Source organism: Propithecus coquereli, unplaced genomic scaffold (genome assembly GCF_000956105.1).
Source record: "Propithecus coquereli isolate 6110/MARCELLA unplaced genomic scaffold, Pcoq_1.0 Scaffold154, whole genome shotgun sequence".
Classification (NCBI taxonomy): Eukaryota; Metazoa; Chordata; class Mammalia; order Primates; family Indriidae; genus Propithecus; species Propithecus coquereli.
In genome coordinates this window covers 2448963-2458951 of record NW_012139858.1, presented here as the reverse complement: position 1 = coordinate 2458951, position 9989 = coordinate 2448963, and the positions used below count along the sequence as shown (strand labels likewise).

At 34.9% G+C, this 9989-nt stretch overlaps 1 protein-coding gene across 1 annotated transcript in view; it reads right to left on the bottom strand.

The window, feature by feature from the left end:
- The window catches only part of ZFR (zinc finger RNA binding protein), a 76240-nt gene that overhangs the window by 51658 nt on the left and 14593 nt on the right, over positions 1-9989 (bottom strand). The window contains exons 3-5 of the mRNA XM_012640506.1: positions 4214-4496; positions 2647-2791; positions 226-444 (exon numbers count right to left, since the gene is read on the bottom strand). Coding sequence (XP_012495960.1) covers positions 226-444; positions 2647-2791; positions 4214-4496 — 647 coding nt within the window. The remainder of the gene's footprint in view (positions 1-225; positions 445-2646; positions 2792-4213; positions 4497-9989) is intronic.

The following is a 9989-nucleotide window of genomic DNA, read 5'->3' as shown; positions in this document are numbered from 1 at the left end:
AGCATTTTATATTCTAAGATCTTCTGTTTCTTTTTGTTTTTTTTTAAAAAGCATACAACTTACAGTATGGTCCATTTGTCATATTATGCACATATATTTATATTAATACCTATCAATTAATTTAATTCCTATTATTGGAAGTAAAATAATTCTGCAGAAAATCAAGATAGTTTCTATTAAGTCTCTAATTTGTTTACTGATTTAAATACAGTTTATCAGCCTTACCAGAATAAGTAACTGCTGTGGTACTGTAAGTAGCACTCTGAGTATAAGATGGCACCACAGTAGCCGCAGCTGCTACTGGCTGTACGGTGGAGGATACAGGATAAATGGAGAAAGTAGTGGTAGCTGGACTTGGTGTGGCTGGTTTTATGGCTGTCACTTGTCGAGTTTGCTGGGCTTGAGTATACTGAGTTGCACCTTGGCTATAACCTGCTTTGGGGGCTAAAGTGGGAAAGAGACATCAGAAGATTAGAAGAGTAAGCCACTATAGTTACTGTACCAATATCCCAAAAAGTGGAAAGAATAGGTCTAAACATCATTAACTATAAATTTTATGCCAGCAATTTCTTCTTGGCAAAAGAATTACCAACATAAATAAAGTACGTAAACTAATTTACCTTCTTTTCCTAAATGCTCTGTATGTATTTCCAAAATGATTATTTTGGCAAAATTTACAACTAAGTGAAATAGTAATACTACTTACAACTGGTAGAAATAAAGCTTTTTTTTTGAAAAGGGGTCTGTGTGTGTGTTTAGGTTAGTCAGTCTACTTGTGAGTTAGGTTTAATGCTGGAAACAAAATGGAGACAGGGTCAAAGTATAAAGTAAAAACTTCGACAATGTTTAATTACATGGAACTTGTTCATATATCATTCATTGCATTTATCCATAGTAAATGTCAATCTAATCCTAACTCACAAGGTGCTACTGACTTAATTTTTCAAATGTCAACAGCTTATGTACAATTATTTTTAATTGGCTACCATTAACGTCTCTGCTAAACTTTCTACTTCCTTTGACCATATTCAAAACAATGTACTTTCAAAGAATCTTATGAACCTTACTATCAATCACTAAATTAATCAATTAAATTAATAATTAATCACTTATAATGATCACTGAAACACATAAATGTTATTTCTGAGAAAGGCCCAAATGACAGGATGCCAAATTCATTTTATGCTCAGTTAAGTAAAGACAACTTAGAGCTTTTATCTGTATCTGCTTATGAAATTTGAGCCATATAGCACACAGATGAGTATTTTATAGAGGAGACTAATATCCAAGAACTAAATGACTTACAAAAGTCACATAGTCAATATCAGAACTTAGGCTAAAACAAGATCTTCTGACTTATATAATTCAGCACTCTTAAGCATAACCTATGAAGCTTAGTAATTAACCAAGAAGTTCCATATAGATTATTAATACACACATATCAACGGAGATGAGACCATAAGAAAAGTTAGTCATTATAATTCAAAATATTTTAAAACCACTTTTAAGGGACTCATAAAATCTTACAACTAGAAGGGACTCTAGAGAGATCTGGGTCAGTAACTTCATTGACAGATAAGAGAACAGAGATGAGAACAGAGATGAAGAGAGGTAAAAATTACTTGCCTGCATTAGTGGTAAAGCCAGTACTACAAGCCAATTCTATTCTCTCCTAATCCAAACTCCTAGGTCTTTCAAAAATAATTAAATGAGTTGCCACTTTTCAAAACACAGAGAGATTTGTTTTAAAAGTTCTCAATTAAATTTCTACACACACATAAAAATCTTTTATTCTTTTTCATTAAAGAGACAATGTCTCTCGCTCTGTCTCCTAGGCCAGAGTGCAGTGGCATGATCACAGCTCACTGCAGCCTCTAGCCGCTGGGCTCAATCAAAATCCTCTTGCCTCAGCCTCCCAAATGGCTGGTTCTACAGGTACACACCACTGTGCCCAGCTAATTTTTAAATTTTTTTGTAGAGATGAGGGTCTCGCTATGTTGCCCAGGCTGGTATCAAACTCCTGGCCTCAAGCAATCCTCCTGCGTTGGCCTCTCAAATTGCTGCAATTTCAGGCATGAGCCACCACACCCAGCCAAAATCCATCTTTTAAAGTCTACAAATATGCAGGCATTTTTGCAACAAAACGCTTCCTGCATTTGAACCATTCTAAATACTGTATTTAATATCATAGGTGGCTTATAACAGAAACCAACTGTTGTCACAGATCAGAGAAAGACGAATTAAAAATATGGGCCCATTAAAGAGTTTCTACCAGTTACAAAGGCAGCTGGCAACATAATATGTTCTGGGCATTTCTGGCAAAGATAAGAATGTGGTCAGAAGCTATTCTCACAGCTTGTTTTCTAAAGCTTATTTCAGCAGGAAGAGAACTGTAGGCTGTAAGTCCAGAAATGGAGTACATTTCTAGGGGATAAGGGCATGATTATGAATTGCTGCCATGGCCTTCTCTTTGTGACTCAAAGGCATTCTAGTAGAGGAGGAAAAGGACATGGCTAGAACGTGACTCTCAAGGTGACATAACATAATGAGTTTAGATGGACTCGAAAGCTTACCTTCATTAAAAAATATCCCAAATCATATACTTCAATAGTTTATAAAGAAATTATGTGTATTCATAAAACCCACCTGTCTGGTAGTAGGTTTCAGCAACAGAAGGCTGAGGCTGGGCAGCGGCAGCTACAGCAGCAGCAGTTGCTGTTGGTTGTTGGTAGTACTGCTTACTATCGTAAGCTACAGCAGGAGCTGTGGATCTTACATATGAATACGAGTCCTAAAGAAAAGGAATGAGAGAAAATCTTGCTATGAGACAAGTGGCAGGAAAAAAAATATCCTTACTATATAAAAAAAAGGAAAACAAGAAACTAATTATGCAGTTTTATGTCAGACCTAAACATAAAGAATCAAATTCAATACAAAGAGGATTCATTTTGGACTTCATCAAATAAGAGCAAAAGCATTTTAGCAACACGTTTAACTTTTATAATCAGAGCAATCACTGAAACATTTAAAATACTTATGTAAAAATTAATTTTATTAAAAATTCATGGCAGTCTTGCCTTACAGATGGATCCCACAGTATCAGAAAAGGAACACCTGGGTGTTACTAAGCTTTGTCATTACACCAGCCTTTTCATTGCTTCTTTTTTTCAAGAAAGATCAAGGTAAGCTGGATAAATTCTGGCACTCCATAAAGTAAGGAGGGGTGGAAAGGTACGTAGGTGGAAAGGCTGAAGAAGCCGACAGGGACAGGGCCCAGAAAATGATGGGTTTCACAGATCTTATTAAAAACAACAAAATTTATCATATTCTGTCTCTGGGCATAATGAAACATAATCATATACACGAAAAGGAATTCTAAGTTTAGTAATTTGCCAAAAATTAACAGCAAATACTAATACTGTTGATCTATATTTCAATTTCTTTCTTCACAAAGTAAATTCCTATGCTTTAGAAAGAATATAGAAAAACCGGGGAAAGCTCAGAAGGATCAAAGTTTAAAATACAGATCCTAAAAGCAAACAAACAAGAAATGGACTGAAGAAATTAAGACCAAATTTATTTACATAAACAAGTAGTAAACTAGTACTGTTTTGAAACAATACTGTAAAGTGAATTTATAAGTCCCATAAGACTAAACAAGAGGCAACTGAATAAAATCATAATCAATTTTTGTTATGCTGTATACTAAAAAAGAACATCTTGACAGGATACATGTACAGACAACAGAATTTCTACCTCGGATAAGTTTCAAGAAAATATATAATTATGTCTGCCCTATAGCTTAGGCACACGATTCTCAAAATAGAAGATATACCTGTGTTTTAAATGAATAATGTCATAGTACAAACAAGGGACAGTTTTTCTCTATCTTAATTTTTTTTTTATGAAATTGAGGTCAAATTATTTAACCAGTAATTAATGTAAAACCTTCTAAGAATCAAAGCAAACATAGGTATATATAATACAGTGAAGGAGACAGGGGGAGAATTATTAATATAAAGCTCATTACAAGGAAACTTAGTGGTTGGACTATGTCCCCAAACTATCTGTGAATACCCATTCACTTTTTTCTACCATTAGATGTATATTTTGGAAGACCCAAGTTTGAAAAGCACTAGCTTGAGCATTATATTATACACTGAGGCCACTAAAGCCTCCATGTTAAGGCTATTGAAACTAGTAGTTTTCTTACCTGGTAGTTTTGTGTAGTAGCTGGAGGTGGTGGTGGTGGTGCCTCTTGTTGTCTCTGGGTATAACCATAGTCAGTTGCTGTGTGTGCAGTGGGGTAGCCTCCATATGCAGCAGCTGTTGCAGCAGCTGCAACAGCTACTGGAGCAGGCCTGGCAACTGCAACTGTGGCGGCTGCTGGTGCATAGGCAGCAGTAACTGTGTGAGCAGCTACTGGAGCCTGATGGACAGTGTAGCTAGCAACTGTAGTTGGATGAGAATAGGCTACACCCGAAGCTGGCTGCTGGCTATATTGTGGAGTAGAAGAATAAATATAATACAATTTTAAAATCCAGGAATAAATAACTTGAATAAAAAGTTATTTACCAACTTAAATAAAAATCACATTTGCTTTTTAATGTGTAACATAATCATCGACTACAAAAGGCCAAGTATTTGAACTCAATAAACCTCCTTCTCAATACTATATCTGCTACTGTTCTATTAATATAATTTTTATTCCTTAATCGTGTTATATAGTCACACATATTGTTTCAGGTCATAGATCATATTGAAAGCAGAGATAACAAACTAGGATAAGAAACAGTATTAGGAGGAAAAGAAAAATTGATATAAGGAATTTTAAAAAGTATTTGTCACATGCATATAAAAAAGTTCTTTATTATGTTCTATAGTTTAAAAAATCTCCACAAAGAAATCATGATAAGAAAAATATTATACTCTAACCCCAATTACAGAAAACATTTAAGGTAGAAACTATTGACTAGTTGATTAAGAAAGAAGCACTTCTGTTGGTCTAGGACAATGGTTCTAACTAGGGGAGATTTTGCCCCCAGGGGACGTATGGCCAAAACGTCTAGAGGTATTTTTGATAATCAAACTGTAGAGAAGGTGGTGGTAATATGTGTTACTGGTATCTAGTGGATAGAGGCCAGAGATGCTGTCACACACTTTACAATGCATAGGACACCCCCCCAACAAAGAATTATCTAAAATATGTATGTCAATAGTGCTGAGGTTGAGAAGTCTTGCTCTAGGGTACAAAACCTACAATGAAATATCTATTATTTTAGGTAAATTTTCTAGCTTAGAGTCAGTATTTCATTATATAAATTTACTTTTCTCTTAAAAATATAATAGCACATGTTATAAAAGGAGACCTAAGTTGGACACTTTGCAATTATAACCATTTAAACCTTAAAGAGGCAAAATATTTTCAGTAATCAAATGAATTTCCAGATAAAGTTCTTAATGTGTTTAAGTTGAGAGCCTATGTCACATAAAACCAAAGGCCTACAGAAGTTAGCATATGAAAATGTATTTCTTATTCTAGGTTCTCTGAGTAATATACTCAATTCCACTTGCTAAAGCTACATTTCCAAGGCAGAAACACTTTCTAAAAAAGGAAAGCCCCAACAGTTATTTAGCTGGCAGGTTTTAGCTGACCACAAGTTTTAATATGAGCCAACAGTTAAGAATAGCTAAGAAATAAAAAAAAAACCTGACATAAGCCAAAGCTGCACTAATAAACTAGAGTATCTGATTCGTGGGTTATAGCACAGGGTATTCCGTACTGGTGTGCTTGGTACCATAGATACATGGTACAGAATTAAAATTTGGGGGCCATCATATTTTAACTGTGTTATAGAAAACACTGATAAACTAGGCTGTGTCCAAAAAAAAATCAAAGTAAAGCTTATAGATAATGGGTTTTATTTCATAATAAAAGAGGAGGACCTAAGGGAAATTCAGTCTAGAAAAGGTGACAGCTGCCTTCTAACAGAAGACACTTAACTCCATGCTGCTCCAGAGAACAGAACTAGAACCAATAGAAGGAAGTCACAGGGTGGCAGATTTCAGCCCAATATGAAAAAGGAAAAAAAAACCAAAAATAAAAAACTTAAGAGTCAAAAGAAACTCTTATAATTCCTACTTGGACTAAAACTAGCTAAAATTTTTTACATATATGTCAATAAGACAGGAAAAGGAAGGTTTACATTGTAATAGTGGGAAATTGGGTTGAGATTAACATTTTCTATGAACGATTCCACATCCTTAAGAAAAAAATGCCAATAACATGTTATACTTCTTCAAAATTCCTAGAAGTGAGAAAAAAGATTATATTTAAAATATAAATACACCATGTCTGTGAAACTCATATTTAACATGTACTAACAGGGTACTTCACACATCCGGACTATACTGCATAGGAGAAATACTGGTTCCATCATCTGTCCACATTTCTTGGTCCCCAAAACATGTCCTATAGGACAAAAAGCAAGTAGGAATAGAATGGGAATGTCAAGTCAACCAAGGAGACAATTTGACTTTTATTGCCTCTGATCCTAACCCTCAAAGTCTATGTGACTTGGGAAGGAATGACCATATGCTCTGGTTTATGCCTGCTGCCCCAGCATGATTATTATTAATAGTATTCTCTTTCACTCTCCTAAGTGTCTCACTTTGAACATTAAATTATACAGTTACTTACCCTAGGAACCAAATAAAAAGATGCCAGTGCATTTAGCAATTACTATATACAGATCTGTGAAGCTGCCTAACCTAACTCTGCTCTGTATAGCCAGATCTCTTTACCCATCTCCTAGACCGGAACCACACCCTCTACCAAGAACATCAGAAAAAATGATAATCTAGTCCCAATTTCTAGTAGGCCAGGGGCTAGGGCAGACAACTGCTGTTCAGATTAAAGACTCCCTGGTTGGTTATCCTAGACCCATCCGGAAAATTCTATTTTGATTTTAAATATCTTAGAAAACCACCTATTACATGATGTAGATGACCACGCTGGACTATATTAATTCAATTAGCTATCTAGTGGCTAAGTCTAAATGTAAATTTACTTCTAAAAATTTAGGTCAAATCAAGTTCAAATTAGTTAAAGTAAAGTTAATCTTAAGTTAAAACATGTCAAATCGAGGTTTTTGCTTAGTCTGGAGTATTAAAATAAAAGGTGTTATCTCTCTGCATACAATGTAAAACTTAACTATCTGTAAATTATTTCTTGAATAAAACAGAACATAAATTAAATAAAAACCCAAGCCTTGTGCCATAAAAACATACTTGTGAAATATGAAAAGACTTTCATTTACTAAGCATCCAGTACAGCAGAAGCTTCTATGTGGATAACATCCTTTGTGAATAATCTAATTAGCTTCAGACAGTTTTAATCTGTGACAAACTAATACATGATGAAACAAATATAAAAGAATAATATGTATAAGAAAGGTTAAGAAATACATCAAGAGTCAGACAAAACAGAAAGGAACTTCTCTTGGGGAAAAAAAGGAAAAGAAAGTATCTAGGAAATTATTAATATTAAAGAGTAAAAATACTCTATCTTCTTAGATTACCCTGGAAATTACTGGCCAGCTCCCTGCCTACTTAGCAAAAAGTGAGCCAGAGGCCTCACTGAATAGAGTTTACAGGCAGTCTTACTGCTTTTTTCTTAAAAATGAACAGACAAGGCTGGGTGCTGGGCTTGCCTATATTCCCCCCAGTTTGGGAGGCTGAGGCCAGAAGATCGCTTGAGGCCAGGATTTTGAGACCAGCCTGGGCAACACAGGGAGACCCTGTCAGAAAGGAAAGGAAAAAGCAAAGAGAAAAGAAATTTCCTACTCCTGAAGGGAAACACGTTTTCAAATTCAAAGGGCCCACAGGACTGCAAAATAGAACAAAAGAACCAAACCATTTTACATGTCAAAACAAAAGAGTTCAATTCTCCAGAGAGGGAAAAAACTACAAATAAATGAAAAATTAGACTTCCTACTGGTAACATAGTGGCTAGAAGAGAATAAGGTAATGTCTTCAGAATTCAAGGGAAATGATTATTAATGTAGAATGCTGTACTCAGCCAAACTATGGAGGCAGAATAAAGATTTTTTTAGACATTCAAGGATGAGAGGAGCTTACCTCCTATATATGTTTTCTTAGGAAGCTACAAGAAGATATATTCCAGGCTAAACAAAAAGTAAATCAACTAACTTGAGATCATGCAAACAGTGGACAAAGATAAAAGCCTAGGTGCAGCAGGCCCAGAGAAGAGCGAGCACAGATTGGGATCAGAGGAAGGACAGAAGCCTCTGGGAGAAAGACATCAGGAAAATAGGGACTGGACAGAACAGACAGTAGACAAGGAGTTTAAAAAAATCTTAGGACATGATCAAGTCACTGACATTAAGATTTTTTTAAAAAGGTAATGAAAGACTTCAGGAAATATAAAAATGCTCAAGAAAGGCACGATTCTGGTGAAAGATTTCACAGTTGAGCTATTAGTACAGTGTAAAAAAAAAAAAGGAAAAATCCATTTGAACTTAAGCCTAGGAAGATTTTCTATTAAGTGGGATAGGATTGTAAAATGGAATGCATTAGGCATTATAATCAGAATGGTACTTGGCTCCACAGTAAATACTATTTACACAGTCATAAGAATGAAACAGGCTTTTGCTTTAAAGTTTTAGAATCAACCTAAATTACAGAAGATAAACCATGATTACAGAACATAATGTAAATGTTATCACAAGTAAAACTATAGGTTAAGTTGGAGGATGAGGTGGGGAAAGGGAAAGTGAAGCACAAGAGTTTCAAGACTCTTAGAGGTACTAAGATACCGTCTATTTTTGATAGAACTAGAAATGGAGTGTATTGCTGAAGTAACAGAAATAGCCTACCACTGAATTTGGAGAGAGGAGAAATAAGAAGGTTACGTACTAAGTCCTAAACTATAACAATAGGAAATCAAAATATAATGCATAAAGTTGATAAATTACAAAATAGCAGAAGAGGCATGTTATTTAATGATGTGGAGGTTAACACCAAAAGAAATAAAACCAGAATGCATTAAAGGTGGAGGTCTCTGGGACGTTTAACTCTTTAGTTTCTATACAACAGTCATTCTCAAAATGTGATCCAAGGATCCTCAAGACCCTTTTAGGAGGTTCATAAGGTTCTCCCTTTTTCAATTACACACCTGTGTGAAGCCAGATTGACTTTGTATATTTTAATTCAAACAATTTAGTGCAACAGACTGAATGCAAAAGCAGATTTGAGAATCCAACAGTCTTAAGACATTAAAATGATTTGTAAAAATATGAAACAATGTCTCTAATCTCACTATATAAAAAAATTAGCTATTTTTTGTAAACATTTCTGGTTAATGTGTAATGGTTTCACTGTTCTTATTTTAAATGATTAATAAGTATTTTGAAAATTTCTTAATTCTAACATAGCAAAATATCGATCTAAACCAAATAAACAAAAACTGTTTGGGATTCTCAATAATTTTAAGTGTTAGAGGGGTCCTATAACCAAAAACTTCGAGAACCTCCATTTTATGATACAGACCATTAACTTGAATCTGTAATGGTTATTCACCATTCATTTAATTGGTCTCTGGTTATCCCTTTAAGCAAAAAGTTTCTATCATGCAACAGGAAAATAAAATTGCTTAGTTTATTACTAAAACCACCACTTACAGTGAAGTAAGGTTTATAATTAATAGAAACCTAGCAGAAAATCATTTATTCTAAAGATGTCATGTAATTACTAATAAGCGGCAGAGGAAAAGCTTGAACTTAAGCAGTGTGACCCCCAGTGCACATGCTCTTAACCATCACATCTATTCTCTGCAACGGTTGTTTTTAGATAGTTTAAAATACGACAAGTTGGCCGGGTGCGGTGGCTCACGCCTGTAATCCTAGCTCTCTGGGAGGCCGAGGCGGGCGGATTGTTTGAGCTCAGGAGTTTGAGACCAGCCTGAGCAA